At 39.0% G+C, this 17,363-nt stretch overlaps 1 protein-coding gene across 18 annotated transcripts in view; it reads right to left on the reverse strand.

Moving 5' to 3' along the window:
• NCOR1 (nuclear receptor corepressor 1) overlaps window positions 1-17,363 on the reverse strand; it is a 190,599-nt gene that overhangs the window by 135,500 nt on the left and 37,736 nt on the right. For all 18 annotated transcript variants that reach the window (XR_011973909.1, XM_072640034.1, XM_072640032.1 and 15 more), the window contains exons 2-4: window positions 12,065-12,233; window positions 10,495-10,676; window positions 6,978-7,170 (exon numbers count right to left, since the gene is read on the reverse strand). Coding sequence is in view for 17 of the 18 variants with exons in the window: in XM_072640034.1 (XP_072496135.1) it covers window positions 6,978-7,170; window positions 10,495-10,676; window positions 12,065-12,172 (483 nt within the window). In the remaining variant the exon portion in view is untranslated. The remainder of the gene's footprint in view (window positions 1-6,977; window positions 7,171-10,494; window positions 10,677-12,064; window positions 12,234-17,363) is intronic.

The raw sequence follows: 17,363 nt of genomic DNA on the forward strand, positions 1-17,363 counted from the left end.
ATAAAACCATATACTGCTAGTTACTGAAAATTTTTTTTCAAATGTATATATTTCTTTTAACAAAAGAGTAAGAATAATTCTGCTTGCTAGGTTCCTTTATATCTTCTGAGTATTTTTAGATTCTCTTAGCTTTGTAACAGAGTAGCAGCCAGTGGCTGCATTGCCTCTCCGCTCCAGCTTTCTTCCTTCTACTCCATTTCATTTAAGTTCTCCTACAGGTCTTTGTATTCTTCATATTTGCCATTTCTTATGGAACAGTAAGACATCCCAATACGTTCACGTATCATCACAATTGTTCACTAAAACTCCCAACATCAGTCACATGGTCACTGCCATTTTTTGTCACTACAAATAAAGCAGCTATGAATATTTTTACACATATAGGTCTTTCCCCCACCCCCTTCAATAACATCCCTAAAGTCCTGGTTGCAGAATCATGGGTCTTATAGCTCTTTCTGAAATTGCCTCATTGCTCTCTAAAAATGCTACATCATTTCATAGCTTCACCAGCCATATAAGTCTTCCAGTTTCACAGCCCCACCAGCACTGAATTTTAACCTTCTTAAAATCTTCTTTCCCTAATTTAACAGCAATTAATAATAATAGTAAGAATAATCAGATGGTTTCACAAAATTGATTGAATTATCATTTCTCTCATCATCTGTTGTTGTTGAGTCGTTTCAGTCCTGTCCAACTCTTCATGATCCCATTTGGGGTTTTCTTGGCAAAGATACTGGAGTGGTTTGCCATTTCCATATCCAGCCCATTTTACTGATGAGGAAACTGAGGCAAACAGGGTTAAGTGACTTGCCCACAGTCACACTGCTAGAAAATGTCTAAGGCTAGATTTGAACTCAGGAAGAAGTCTTCCTGACTCTAAGTCCACCACTCTATACACGATGGCACCACCTAGCCATCCCCATTTGCAAAATTTCAAACTTCCTTCCAAGGTTCCTTGTAATGACCAAAGTCAACGACTTCATTTTCAGCACTGTTTGGTAACCTTGCTAAGTAGGACCTGCTTCAGGACACCACCGCCTCCTGAACTTAAGACAGGAACTACTTTCTTCTGGAGCTTTTCCAATCTGTCTTGACCATCTTTCTCTGTCTCCTTTCTAGTCACAACACCTTAAGATCAGGAGTTTTGCTCATAATGGCGCACTTGTGGAGGTGGTGATGATGACATTAGTTTCCATTCATTCATCTATCCCTTCTAATGCTAACATTCGACAACAATAAAAAATGAATTTTTTTCAAAGGCTGCCACATATGGTTAGAACTAACAACAAACTTGGAGTCAAGTGACATGAGTTTGAATCCAGCCTGACTGAGTAGTCAGTTTTCAAATTGTTGCAATGATAAAAAACATGCAACCAATGTTGTTAGACTGTTGCAAGAGAAACACTTTTCAAACTTAGAAGAAAATAAAATGTGAACTATTATGGAAAACAAGCTATGTTTCCAGTACAAATCTGCGATAAGTAACTAGTAGCTGTGGTATTCAGCTGCATTGTGTTTAATTTGACTGTGACTGCAAACAGTGGGATAAAGTTCTTGGTACTTTCAGGTTACCTCACTTTTTTAGGCTAAAAAGAAAAGTACCACCATGTCTTGTAGAACTCAGAAAATATGTGATATTTTCCTTTAACTCCAAGGCCTTCTTCATTTCCTGATTATTCAAGACCTTGCTAGGACACTTGTCTCCAGTTTTTAAAGGCTCTATTAACCATTACTGGAAGAAATGAACCACATCCATACAAATTCTCTCACTATAAATGAAACTAGGAGATACGAAGAAAACAAGAAAACACCCTTTCATGGACTTCTTGGTCATTTTGTCTTGCAATGTTCACAAAAAGACAACTATCACAAAGATAACTGCAATTTATGCTCCAACGGCTGTGAAGCAGAGAGAAATGGGAGAGGAATTTTATGGAAAATTTGACAAAGTTCACTAATCCAAGTTATGTCAACGTAAGCAAAAACTATCTTGGAAAAAGTGTTGGGGGGAGGGAGGAGATCCTGTGCAGGGGCTTCAGGCATTAAATCAGGTCACTGTCAAAGCTTCTGCAGAAGAGGAAACCTGAAGGAAAGCAAGAACGGATGTGAAGGAGAACAAATCTGTGGACATCTGTGAAGTGATGGGATCTCCTTCAAGACAAAAGTGGAACTACCTTGGTTAAACTCTACCACCTTTCATGCCTGAAAAACTATGAGTGCAAAGGAAGTTAAGAATAAATAGGGAAGGTGGGGGCGGAGCCAAGATGGCGGAGTAGAAACACACAAATACGCTAGCTCCGAACCCACAGCCCATGAAACATGTGTAGAAAAGAGCTGCCAATAAATTCGGGAGCAGGAGAAGCCATAGAACAGCGGAGCGGACAAGATTTCTGTTCCAGAGAGCCTGAAAGAATAAATAGGGAAAAAAGAAGAGTGGCAATGAGACATACAAGAAATCCACTCTAAAGGAGAACAGAAGGGAATCCTGACAAGCTGGATAGTATGTTACAGTGTTGAAATATATACTTTTAGAGAAAATCCATAACAGAGACTCTCAGTTTAATACACAATCCTCTTTTTGTGTTTTTCTCTGCATGCGGAAATGCTCATTTGTTGATGTTTGTCATAATTATAATATTAAAAAAAATAGATAAAACAAAAAGGATAAAAGAAGACTTCTTGAACCAGATGATATAAAACACTGAAGAAATGCACTGTGGAGGTGGCACAATTTTCTGGCTTTTTCAAAGAAAGGAAAGATTCTAAAATGAATAGAAAATATCACAGCAATGATACTTTTACTAAAACATGGGGGCAAATTGGCCAACTCTTATCTGTAGCTTTCCCAGCAGCCATGGAAGTGATGAGCAGCACTCAAGGCAGACCAATACTCCACCAGCCCTATACCAACTTGGTCATTGTCAGCAAACACTTCTGAGAGGAGCCAAACCAAGTACTGGAGTTACTTGATTAAGAAGAAAAAGCAAAATAAATCACGAAAAAGGAATAAGAAAACGTTTACAAAAGACTCTATCTTTTATGGCCATAAAACTACACGAGGTATGAAAAAGATACAACTCACCTACGTTTATCCACCCTATTGATTTTTTAAACGCGTTTTATCCAACAGGAGAAAATTCAGTCTTGAATTTCCTTAATGTTGACAGTACGTATATTAAAATTACACAAAAGCCTACGTAGTGAGAAGCAGACGCCAATGAGGCCACATACACACGTAAGAGGAGCTGCAGACACACAATGGGCTAGCTTTAGATGGAGGAGAAGACTTTTGGGTCAGATGACATTTGGGAAACTGTGACATGCTATATATATATAAAAACTGTGATCAAAAACTGATCTTTGCTCCAAAAGTGCTATATACCAATCTCCTCCCAGAGATGCTATAAAGCAGCAAAACACTCTAGTCTCAGGAGAATAACAATTATAAATAACTTAAGAGGCAAAGAAAGACATATATGTGGTAGGCATAAGGAGGCTGCAACATATGGCTGATAATCTCTTGTGCCCAATATATGCAACAAATTACAATGATGATGAAATATGGAACCAGAAAAGAGGGCAGTCAAGTCACAGGCCAACAGCACTATAAAGGAATTAGAAGGGCCAGGGGAAGGCCTTTGGCCCTTCAGGGCAAGAGTCACAAGGCAGGACAAGACCCTCTAGAAGAGAAATAGGTGACACTTGAGGGAGATCAAAGATCTGACTAGATATCATTAATATAAACCATCATAAAACAGTTATTTTAATTAAAGGTTATGTTTCTAAGCAAGCTCTACCACGCTGGAGAGGTTTTAAGTATAGCAGCTCATCACCAAGCTGTCTCTAGGAGGAGAATCTTTGGCCATGCCAAGAATACAAGAAGAGTTGTGATCTGCAACTTTGGAAGGACTCTCCGCACCAATACGAACTCGGAATATGCTGAAGTATTGAGGCAAAATGATTACATCAGCATAGATTATCTAATAAATGGTTGGACTTGAATTTTTAAAGAAAAAGGAACAAAGATCTATGTTGGTTATATGGAATTTATAAATGGCTTGTTTATAATTATCCTATTTCTAATATGGGAGGAAAGGGAGGTATTTTCAATGAAATCTAGTGCTCAAACCGAACCATACAAAAAATCTGTAATATGTTCTTGCACACCTAAGACATCTCACTGATATTTCTTTAATAGAAAATGTACTGCATGTTAGATCACATTATGGGTCAGTTTCAAAGGGAGGCCCAAATTATTTCACTTCAATGCAATTTTGTTACTTCAAGAGACCGTGGGTTAGGCACTTAGAAATATCTGTTACAGCTACTCTTTCATTGTTAACAAAATTAACTGGTACTAATCTCACTCAGGTAGTAACAGAAGAATAAAATAAAGATAAGAAAACAGAACCAAATACTATTTATTCTTTCAGTAACACAAGAGAATTCTACATTTTATCAGTTGAGTAAATTTCTTGAGATTTAGTCAAAATTTACCTCTATGGAATCAAATTAATAAATCTCTTTTACATCATAAAAATGTATTTTAAAGTGCAAATGATTTTGTTATGCTTATTATTCGGTTCCTTTACCAAAATGTGGTACCAATTCTAGATGAAAGTGTAAGATTACAAATTAAAACAGGAGGAAAAGAATTTGGCGAGAGAGTTCACGTTCTAGCAATAATAAGAGATGCTCATATCTAACGCAGCACTTTGCAGTTTCCAGAGCATTTTCCTCACAATGGTCTTGTACAGATGAAGGGACTTACGTTGGAAGGAGTCCGGGCAAGGGAGACCCTGAGCCTCAAAGAAGCCATAATGACAGGAGCGGCGATCTCATTCAAACTCTCCACTGTACAGGAAGCCGAGCCACCAGACCATTCTGTCCCTAAACGAATGAAACCCTTGCGCCCAGCTTCGCTCAATGACCCCGATCTAAAGCTATAAGTATAAATACTACAAATACCTAACTACTACCAAGTCATGTCTGGCCACTTGCTGGGCTGGATGCCCTCCCTGAGATTCCCTCAAATGGATCTGAGGAACCAGAAAATGAGGTACAGATCCAAACTCAGTTTGGCCAGTGGCTAGCTAGCTCCTGCAGACCAGTTTATCACAGCCATAAATCAGCACTGAAACGATGAGGAAGTTAAGTCACCTTCTGAAAATATCAATCAAGAAAATTTCCACATATGCATTTAAAATGCTCCAATAATTAAAAGATCAAAAGTCTTACATAATCCAGAATGGTAATTTTAGTTTTAGAAAAAAGTCTTGTGAATACTTCTATAAGCTTTAGAGTTAGACTAGTCGCTGAACAAAAAGGTTTTTTGTAAAGCTAACACTTCTTAAACACTTCACCTCTAAAAATACTGTTATTTGAAGCCCATTGCAAGGGCCATGCTACAAGGCTTCCCTGCTATCCCTTAGGTTCGCAAATATCCCAAGTAGTTCTTGACAAACAAAAATGAAGATGGAGAATCACTATATCCTGGAAGACACTCTGCACTACTTTCCTAGAAAGCACATCCCTTGTCTTCCCACCAATCAAAAGCCCACCTACCCTTCTGAGTCCAGCTCCAATGCCATGTCCTTTGAAACCTCTCAAACAACCCCAATCTTTTTGATGAAATATACCTTTACCTTCTATATCACTGATTTGGCATGACTAAGTCTGAAATTTAATAAATATATGGTTGTATCAAAATGGATCTTACAATCTAGCTGGAAAGATATCTAAACAATATTAGATAATGTATTAAGAGATAAGTACCATGAAATTTTCAAAGAACCAAGACCACCTATGTCTACATTCCTCTGAGGGCTACACTTCTGATTCTTCTCCCTGACTTTTTCTACAATGCACATAAATATCAGCATGAAGAGGACTCGTTCACATTGAAAGAACCCACTGCCTTGGTACCTCGGTACCTCCTGCTTCTGATTGGCTGATTTATTCTACAACCTCTATCAGAAAGATGACATGTGGGTCACCCATGTCTTCATCTGCCTCCAAGCTGCATTCCTGACTTGTCTCCCAACTTTCTTTACAATAAGGTCACAGCACAGCTTCTTTCTCCTCCCTTTTCATCCTCCTTCCCCAAAAGAACATAAACTCTACCAGGTCAGGGACTGTTATTTTATATGACTATTTATATTCCTAGCACTTAGCAGCACAGCCTAGCCCAAAGTAAGCACTTACTAAACGCTTATGGACTTGACTTCAGTAAAGAGGGTGTCTATGTGTACATCTCATCTCTCTAACCAAAATGGAAGCTCCTAGAAAGAAGGCCCACATATGCATACTGCTCCATATCAGTCACAGTTCTATGAATACAAACATGCAGGGAATAAATATGGTGATCCTCCTCGGACATTCTTTTGCAGTAATTCAGAATAAAATAGGAAACAGAAATAGCTACTATGGCATCATTACTAATTACAACAGTACATGGCCAGATAAAACAGCAAGTGTATTCATCTAGATTCTCCATGTTGGCAGGAAAAACTACATTCTTTTGTTCACAATCTTACAATAAGTTCTTCCATCAGAATCTTTTCCAATAATGTATCTTCTTTTAACATTGGGCTGTTGTTGCATAGAAAGAAATAAACACTGTCTAGACTGTATTCAGTGGCCAAAAACTGTCAAAAGATGTTTTTCTCCTTAAATTCTGGCTGCTATAGAATTTTTTAAAAGCTGAAAAGACAACTCAAGGGAAATATTTCTTAGAATTAATCTCCAAATTTTCATTAACAATTCCCACTTAATCATTAAAATGAGGATCTCTTAAGATGACATACTTCATTTTAAAAGCCTGAAAACCTTTAGGTTAGACTTTCTATCTGTTCATGGGCTAACTAAAATCTGAAAGCCTGTTCTAACTCTACTTTTCCTCCTGTAGACACTGAGTTTCAACAGTTAAACAAACAAACCTCCAGCTCCTCAAATTAAGAGACCAAATATTTATTTACCTTCTTAACCTCTGTAGATGCCCGCAGCCCCTCTGGCAGTGTGTGTACTAAAGGCAAGACAGCAGCACTGACCCGCTGAAAATGTGTGTCAGAAACCTGGTCCAGCCGAGGTCGCTTAGCTTCCAGGGAATCATGGTCCACCTGGGAAGGACCTGGATGAAATTGTTCATACCCAGTTCTCCTTTCCTGAGGCCTAAAATACACAAAAGAAAACAAACATTTAACATTTTGAAAGTATACAATTTGCCTCGATAACAACTCTACCTGGCCTTGAAATAAATGCTGCTCTCACTTTCAAATGGAGATTCAACGGAGAAGTTACAATTTCTCTAAATGATACTAAAGGAAAAGAAACCTTCAAACGGTATGCTCAGTAAAGTTGAATCCTACTACACTGGCGAATTTCTTTTTTAATTTTTAAAGTTATATTTAGGGGGAGGGGGGTGACAATAATACAGACCACTGTTCCGTATTGATTGGTGCAGGGGATTTCTGTTGGGGAAAGTCCCTCTACCATACAAGTATGGCAACTCCTCTCAAGTCCCAGTCTGAGGCACTGAGAGGTTATGTAACTTGCCAGGGTCAAAAGGAAGCCAGAAGCATAGCTAAGACTTAAAGCAAGATCCCTTGGCTGCCAAGGCTGATCCTACCTCCATCACTCTCCTGCCTATCAATGCTATGCAGAGCTCAGCACACTGGGATAGAAAGTCTGAAGCAGTGGGTAATTCTAAGAATCACTGACATTTGACTTTCAAATGTAGCCTATAATTCAATAACAACAGATGAAAAGAACATTCATATCCCCTTGCATTCCCCAAGACTCTCAACTGAGGCTAGTTTAAAAAACAGCCTGCAAGAGAAATAAAGGAAATCTAGCAGTCCAACAGGCAGTGACGACAGGTGATGATTCATAGACTAGATAAAATACACAAAAGGAATCTAGTTGGCGTGTGTGTGTGTCTTTGGACACTCGTGTCTGCCTGTGTCTGTCAGAGTATATGTGTGAGTGTGTTTGCCTACATCTGCATGTGTCTGAGTCTTAGACCACTAGAGGGACCATTTTCACCCTGAAGTAAGAGAAAATCTGATACCGAACAGAGGACCAACACAGCCAGACAGCAGATGCTTACCAAAGACAGCTGGATCAGTCTAAGAACACAAAACAGGACGAGAGCAAAGTTGACACAGGCAAGAAGCTATTATTTTCAAGCTTGTTGGAATTTATACTTTTATCTCCCTGTTCTATGAGGACTTCCATAATTTCTAAAGGGTTTGACAGGAGATTTTTAAAAGTATGTGTAAAACGAGAAGGTTGAGGAATTGTTAGTTTTCTTACAGCCACATAAACTTTAGCTTCTCTAATCCAGCAGCCCAGCCTGCCAAGGTGCCAGGAGGGGAGCAGCTTTGTTCTTGTCTGCCTCCACCAGTGTCCAAATCCTGTCAGAGACCCCAAGCAAGTCGGGCCACTTTCCTTTGAGCTCTCCTACCAATCACCTGAACATTTAGTCATCAAGCCTTTGAACTATCATTTATATCTTTGACAATTTAAGTTTTATATGCTTATGTGTTTTCTCTCCAGTTAATATTATAAGCCCCTTGAATCAAGACAGGCTTAGACTATGTATCCCATTCTATCTGAAAGAGTCCTGTGCTTTGCATATAAATAAGCAATCAATATTTGACTTAATTTGCTTATTATAATTCAGTCACTATTCTGCTTTAGTACCTACATATTTTAGACTCATGTCTCCCACAACATCAATATTTCACTCAAGAGATGAACAAATCTTCTATTTTTCCAGGTCAGAAGATGAAATGGTATCTAAGTTATTGATTGTCACTTCAATAACAAATTTTCTATACTCCTCATGGTATTCTGTCAATGCACAGAATCTCAACTGCTCTTTAAAAATCACACACTCGCACAAACACAGACAGAGAGACAGAGAATATCTTGTGTCATTATTACCAAAGATCAGCAGAAATCAAAGGAAAAATGACAGATTTTAGACATAATACTTAAGATGACACACAATCACAAGTCAGAGCATGTGATTAACATGCCAAATCTCCTGGCAGTTACAGTCCATATGTAAAGTGATTCTGACAGATAAAATTGCATTTTTTTAATACCTTGAACATAAAAAACCTTACGTATTAGCACTATAATTTATAAAGGTAGGGCAGTGGGGGTGGGCTTTAAAATCCTAGGATCACTTTGGAAAAAACAAACCAACAGTTTGCTTTTGGATGCCAGCTTGGGCTAAAAAAACGGAATCTGGGATGTAAAGGACTGCCCTGCCATATTCATGGTAAGACACTCATGCTTATATTTAAGCAATTGATAGTAAATTTTTCACAAAAAAGGCTAGAATTTTATTGATTTTTTTGCTCACTCAAAAATTCTCTTAACCAATATAAGATTAAAATTATGAGTAGTTCTTCCTTAAAATATATCCAGATATACTATTTTAAACCATTATATAGGCAAACGGGTGGTGCAGTGGTTGGTGTCAGGAAGACAAGCGTTCAATCCCCAGTCTCAGAAAACTTCCCAGCTGTGTGGCCTCGGACAAAAAATGTAACCTCTATTTGCCACTAGAGGAGAAAACAGCACACCGCTCCAGAACTTCCGCTAAGAAAATCCCAAAGAAAGAGAGGTCCAAGGAGTCACGAAGAGTCAGACACAACAGACAAAGCTACCTAAAGGGTGACCCACATTAGTCTAAGAGAACCATCTTGACCTAATTCAATTTTATCTTCAAATGAGAAAGGAGTTTCTTTAAAAATGGTAGAAGAGCTTTAACTTTAAATAACCAATAAAGAGGTTTCTGAAAGACTGTGAAAAACAGATTCTGATTTGTTTCCTCTGTTATAAACCTTTGTATAAACCTAGCTCATTACACTTCTGCAGTCCATGAAGTATTTTCATGTTCATGACATTTAAACTATCCATGAGCTCTGCTGCTTCTTTCTTCTCTAGAGAAATACCCCCTGGTGAATATTCAAATGTATTAATTTTATGCAGGTGAAATCTAGGAAATGTGTGGACAGTAACCATAAGCAAGGATTCTTTCATGTAGCTGCATAACCTCATCTAACATAATCTCAAATAGCACCAAGTTTTCTGAGCTACATCCTAATTTCTTAAACTGATGGAGGCAATGGGAGGCTTAATGAGATTCTGAAAAGTCAGAAGGTTATAGGAAGCCAGAGGAGTGGTGCCAGTGCTTGAGGTCAATTTAAAATACTGGAGACTGACTGAGACCAGAAAATAAGGGATAATAAAGCACATACAATGAATGACACGTTTTAAACCTTTCAGTCATGACTTTATCAGACTAAGAGAAGCCTGTATATTATAAGAGAAAATACAAACAATACCAAGAAAGGCAGTTACAGTGTTAAATTAACAATTTTGTAGATGTGCTCCTATGTATGTATATATTACATAAACATGTATACGTATACACACACTCCACCATCTGCCCTGGATGAAAAGTTAAGAGAAAACTACCTGTCAGAGCCTGGGTGAAATTCTGAAAGCAAGGAAGGTCGCCTCCGCAGCTGCTGCTGCTGCTGCTGCTGCTGCTGTTGCTGCTGCTGCTGCTGCTGCTGCTGCTGCTGCTGCTGCTGGAGAAGCTGTGATGCCTGACTGACTTCAAGATGAGAAGATCGATGATCAGGCACAGCAAACTCCTGGTATTCAAACAACAAACCATCAGTACGTTAATGAAGACTATAAAGGGCCATGAAATCTGCACAGCGGTACACAGACAGTCATGGGCAATGCTTAGAGATGAGAATCCTCACTGCCACAACCTCAAAATTGTTCAGTCCCCATATTTCAGTACAACATAAAACACCCACAGCATAAACTATTCGTGCGATTTGGCTCATCATTTTAATGCTTACTTCCTATCAACATTACCCAGCTGAGATCTGGACAACATTCTTTCACACCCATGCCAAATTAATACTGAAAAGGCGTTCCTCTCTTTAGCATGTGCCATGTGCATGCACATACGCAAAATGATGTGATGAAAGTAAATGACATTTTTCTTTTGAGATATCCAGAGTTGGAAACAGACTGGCAGCTGAAGTCCCACTGAGGATACCCAGTGAATGTTCACTCATACATGGACCTAAGGGCTTAACTACACATCACCACTTCAGGAGGGGAAATCAGGAGCTCTTTGAGATTAAACAGATCTGAGACCTGAGCAACACCTGACACAGGGGAGGAGAAAAGCACAGGGGTGGTCATGGTAGCAGACAAGCTATATCTTCAAATCTAGATGGAGGCATTGTTTTAATGTAGGCGGGCGCTGAAATGTTCAGCGAAAATGTCCAATTTTATCTTAGATAAAAATCAAATTAAGTTGAAGGAAAGTTGAGGTGATCGTTGTTTCTAATGGTCAATAAGTAAACTTCAATTTAATTCTTAACAAACTTCTAGGCCAGATGCATGTAACAAGGAAGCCCAAGGGGTGAGAGCTGACCAGCAAAATGAAACCTATTCTAATTTGTTCCACAGCATAGGGCAGAGATGTGAAGGAGGCTTCAAAATTCCTCTATACTGGTAATCACTGACCCTTTACCACAAATGATTCCAGTGTCCCCATTCTAAGGGTTGCAGAAAAATTTTTTCAGAGTCAATCACAGTGGCTGTTCCAGGTCAGCTGAGCCACCTCCATCCCAGCATCACAAAGAATGTGCAGGAAAGATGGCCTCTTTGGGTCTACTCACAAGTGACTCAAGTGACCCAGGCTAATCTTTGCATAGTTCCAACTTTACACACTCTCAGAGAGCCAAAAGTACTCTATCCACAAACAGTCCCCACCTACCTCCAAGCTCCAGAAGTCAAGGCAATGGTGGGCCTGTGCTGAACATAGCACCAAAGTCAAATGAGGGAAAAGGCCCAGGCATGTATTCCTAACGACTGCCCTTGTCACACAACTGGGGACATCATTTTATTTTTTCCCTCTTACATGACAGTGGGATTTGATCTTTTACCTATATACATAAGTAAATAGGGAAAAGGAATACATTTGCAGTATGTAGAGCTAGGCAACACTCCTCCTCACCTGCTGGTGGCGAGTGGTGGGAAAGGTATACTGGGCAGAGTGGGCAGGATAGCGACTCTGGTCAGTGCTGAAGGCTCCCTGGTTCGGAGGGTAGCCTGAATTTGACATTATCAGGAGAGAAGTCTTCACTGGGTTGTGAGATCAAGCAATCATGGTTCTGGGAAACCGCCTAAATCAAAGAGAAAAAAAGAATACTGATAAGAGCTAAAGCACCAAGGGCACCTGTAATACATTATAACTGTAGTTACTTAAACAAAACAACAATTACCAGTAAAAGCTTTTCCTAATGTATTTATTTAACATAATAGAAGACACAGTAGTTTGGAAAATGTTAACAGGTCTTACATTTTTTTTAAAGTGCCCTAACATAATCATGAATAATATAAGTAGTTACATAAGTGTCTGAAGGGTAGCATAAGATTAATTATGAAGGCTAGCAATCCTATTAATAAACAAAATGACCACAGTTCTCTGAAAATGTTTTTAGCTTTAAGTTGGACTGAATTTTTAAAAAGGCTACAAGAAGATGCATTATTTCAGGGATGTCTACAGTTCCACAAATGAAGACAGAGAATAAACCTGTGATTTCCTAGGTCCCAGGGCAGTTCCAATATGTAAAGTACCTCCACCTCCTCTGCAACTTAAGAGACTTATAGCCTATGACAATGAGAGGTTAAGAAACTTGCCCAAGGTCACATAGTCAGGAAATTCAGTCAAAAAAAAAAGAGAGAAATAGAGAGAGAACCTACCTTATTTTCTTCTAAGAGATCATTAAATAGGGTAAAGTGTTCAAAGTGCTCTTCAATGAAGAGACAGAGATTAGGTCCCTAGCTTCCTACCTTTGTACTCACATTTAACTGTTAGCTTCTGGTGGCAGTTGGCCTCAGCTGGCTGAAACCCAGTGCACAAACAGTCAACTCTCAATTGTTCATACCAATAGAGGACAGAGACAGTATGGGTGAAAGATGGAACAACTCACATTTGTATTTCCCTTTCAAGTTAAAACTCTTTCCTTACAACCATCCTGTGAAGTAAGGGGTGCAAATACTGCCCCTGTCATGGAATCAACAACTTGATTACATAACTAGTCCATATCGGAGGCAGGATTCAAACCCAGGTTTCATAATTCTAACTCCTAAAGCTCTATCAACAATAGCACAGCTTTCATTTAGAACCCTAAAATGATTATTTGAAATCATGGCCTCATCATGGCATGCGTTATAACCAGCATCTCCGAAGAGCAGGCCAGCAAGCCCAATTTCTGGCAGGCCTGGTCAAGATGGAATTTGCCTGGGTATATGGATGTCTGTCATCTGAGGGGCAACCTGTTTGGAGATGCTCATCATCAGGCTGGTCCAAGGGAGATCAATGCTTTGGCCAAGTCGGCCTAACGTGTACAGAGGAGCAGCAGCTCTGATTCACACCAGCAAATCCCAGACCTTCAAGTACTGCCACAAGGCTGATGGCTCTGCTATGGGAAGAGACTTCCAATGTAGTTCAACCTACATATATGACAAGTGAGGAAACTAGTACTTGTCAAATGAGAAACTAATATTCCTTTTACTGCTCCATGACCCTTTCCCTTTAAAGCGACTACTGAGAAGCAAAACTTGACAGATATTCCCACATACTTTTCTCCCTGCTAGGACAGGTGCAAAAGAGCATGTAAATACCTACAAGATAAATAACTAAGCGCCTAAACAATCTCTTAAGACAGTACTTCCGGAGCTGTTTCCAGTGTTCTACGCTGCCTTGGTGTTCTGTGCAATGTAAACAGGGGTTCAGGAGAAAGTCCCAAAGCTTCTGCTAATTCTTTCCTAGAAAATGAGGAGGAGCGGAAATGTTCAAAAGAGAGCAAATATCTTTTTCTCCCTGTACAGATGTGTAGGACAGAAAGAGCAGAGTATCCCATAAGAGTATCTGCTTAAAGGCCTCCCTTAAGTACGTCATTAAGGTAAAAGGGCTTGCAAAAGTTTCATAAATAAAGCAAAGATCTCAGCGCAGTTTTATAAAAGACTGGAGTGGTCTAAACTTGAGAGTCTTTCAGAGGCAGGCTGCAACAAAAGAAAATTCATCAGTAAAGAGAAATAAAGGACAGTGCACCATTAATACTTCCTTTTAATTCAAGAGAGGCTTTGGGGACTCCTGTGGTCTGAGTCAAGTTGTTACTTTCAAGCCTGTAAGACCCAGATGACACATGTACACTTCCGGAGTCCCTGGCAACCAGCCCTAATCTATGGCTTCTGTCAAAAATAATTACTGCATGTGTTTTCTGTATTAAAAATACGCAATATTGCCTCTATTTTAATCACTCAGCTTCCAAAATATCCCCCTTACCTTCATCCACAGGGATTGTAGATTTATAGAATTTATATTATTATATTATATAGCATTTATGGAATTAGCTAATACAGTTCAAGTCCCAAAGTATTTTATTCCCTGAACAAATTAGTCTGGGGACACTGCTTTAAAGAAACCATTAACCTTTCAAAAAACTGGGAATTATACACAAATTCTATAAACCAACACCTGTGCTTATGTAAGAAAAGATGTTTTCTTATGAATAGCCACCTCTCAAAACTCAAATATACAAATAAAAAATCATTCATGAAACAAAATTCTATTATTTGCAGTTTTTAAAAAATGTATATTAGCTTTAGCAAGGCATTAAGATGGTCTGTGTTTCTCTGACCTCCTCACAACCATTTTCCCTTAGGGGCCCTTTTTGGTTTTGTCCTATGATATGGATATACTGGGGTTTGGCTTCTGCTTTCTTCCCTCTTGAATCATTTTATGCAAGTTCTGCCATCTTTCTTTGTAAGTCATTTCTTATGATGCGGTGATTCCACCAAAACAATGAGTCACAAAATAAAAAGTCACAATTAGTTCAGCCATGTCCCCAATCACAAGACATAGGGTCGCTATTATCTTTCCTCTCTCTCCCAGTCACCCTTCCCTCATCCTCTAGGAAGAGAGCTGAAAAGAAAACAATTCCCCTGAAGAACAGGGAAGAATGAGTTGTCAAGAAAGTGGAGTTGGCCAACAGTGTCAAATGCTGATTCAAGGCAAGGAGAATGCAAAAGAGCCAGCGAGGGGAGAGGTCTCACAAGTAACCATCCTGCAGACTGTGGCGTGATAAGGCTTGAAGAAACCAGAGCCGGTATAAACTCCTCATTCTAAAAGTTCGGCAGTGCAGGGAAGAATATAAGACAATAGTTAAGGGAATGTCAGGCTCAAGAGACAGGTTTTTGGGGAAGTTATGGTTTATGTTTTTAAATAAGAGAAATCTAAGGCCCTCCATTTAAAGGGAAGTCCCCAATGAAAAGGGAGAAATTACAAATGAATTTGAGGAAATTATTGCTGGAATTCATTACTTGAAGAAAAACAGTAGAGAAGGAATTCAAAGGAACAAATTATAGTTTAGTGAAAAGGGATATAACTCATCTTCAGATCAAAGAAATGATGAGATCACAGAAGATGGGGAAGGCACATGACATTAAATTAAGAGCAGTTCAAGGTGTGGAAGAAAGATGATGTCAATTCAAAATGGATACCAAATGGCTTCTGGGCAAATATCTACACAAACTCTGGGTAAATTGACCTACATTGACCTAGGCAATAATAGGGTTTAGAAAAATAGGGTTTACAAAGGTCAATACAACTACAGTGTAAAGGTTACTGCAGTATTCTAAAACTAACATGTTGAGAGCCTGCCTTAACAATGACAGCTGTGAAATGAAAAGGGCTACCACTGTATTTCAGAGAAAGAGTCAGTGGGACTTTGAAATTAATTTGATGGGGAAGGATTGGTGCAAACTATGAAACAGAGTCAATGCTGACTCTCTGAGTTGGAATCTAAAGGGCCAGCAGGGTGGTGGCACCACTGACAGAAGGGGAGCCTTCAACAAAGGAAGGCTGGATGCCAGCTTATCCACCAATGAAGCCAGGTCATTAGTTCATCTCTTGACAAGTTATTTCCTAGGATGAGATCCTACAATAGATTAAAATGTAGATCATTAAACTTTATGAACCAAAATAAAGAGAATGATAAAAATTTGGAAGATAAAATACATTTAGGGCTGGTTAAGCCAAAGACTCTTGGACCAGTAAAATTAGAAATTGTCTATAGGGAAAATTACTAAGGATGAAAATATTTCTATAATGCTTGGATTTAAGTACCTGTTTTAGATAACTCACATTTAATTTAACCTGCCCTTAAACAAAAAATAGCTGTTTTATTTAATACTGACAAAATCAATTTAAAAAGCATTAATTAAACTTTATTTAGATAGTTTATTCAGAGCACTAGGCTAGGTACTGGGAATGCCAAATCAAAATGGAGCAAAAATTCCTGTCCTCAAGGAGCTGCCATTCTGATTCCATCTCTTTTCCTCATCTCATCTTTTTCACGAAAGGCCCACCCCTATGTTCTGCTTCCATGCTCAAACACTCCACAAACCCTAACACAATAGCTTATACTGCTCTTTGAATGTAATGATATTAAAGAAATTTTTTCCATTAATTTAAGTTTTGAGGAGCTTATTTAACAGGAAAAATTTCAGTCCCACCAAAATAGTTGAAATGAAAGAAAGCAGGAGCTTCAAATTCCTATGTAAGGAGTTCTCAAATTAGAAGAAGAAAGCTTCTAAATTATTTCCTAATCAGAATGCATTTTTCCAAAGAAATGTTAAGTTAAAATTAGTTTTACAAATGGGTCTAAAAACAGCTATTTAAACCATAATGTCCCTTAAGTATACTGCTAAATTTCAACTACACCTAAACAGCATTTTACACCTTTGTTTCTAAGAGAAAACACATTCTGAGCTCCAAGTAAGGATTAGAAAAAACACATTCATCCAGCATTCAGGGAAGACTGTGAACCAGTCTAAGAGACTCCTCTATCTGCAGTACAACAGATATTCGGCTTTTGCACAGGAGCAAGTGCTTATTGGGTGCTTTGTCACCTACTACCCAATTCTTGATTACAGATACATGGGCAACTGAGGAGATCCGAGCAGCAGAGATGGCACACCTAGGTAGGGAGGCCCTGAGTAGGGGACCAACAAAGGAGGAAGCCCAGAAGTTGCCAGAAGCAGCAGCAACATGTGGCTCAGAGCACAGGAGGGTCTCACTTCAAGAGTGCAGTAATGCAGGAATCTCAGACCAAAGGGCAGCAGACAATTATACGACTGCAAACAGACATCTCCCAGCTGCCTGAAATGTGTGGTGTCCAGAAGCAGCCTAGTCTTGCACAAACCCAAACCCAGGTGAGGAACCGGAAGACCCCAGATGAGGCAGC

The sequence above is a fragment of the Notamacropus eugenii genome, chromosome 2 (genome assembly GCF_028372415.1).
Source record: "Notamacropus eugenii isolate mMacEug1 chromosome 2, mMacEug1.pri_v2, whole genome shotgun sequence".
In the NCBI taxonomy this organism is placed as follows: domain Eukaryota; kingdom Metazoa; phylum Chordata; class Mammalia; order Diprotodontia; family Macropodidae; genus Notamacropus; species Notamacropus eugenii.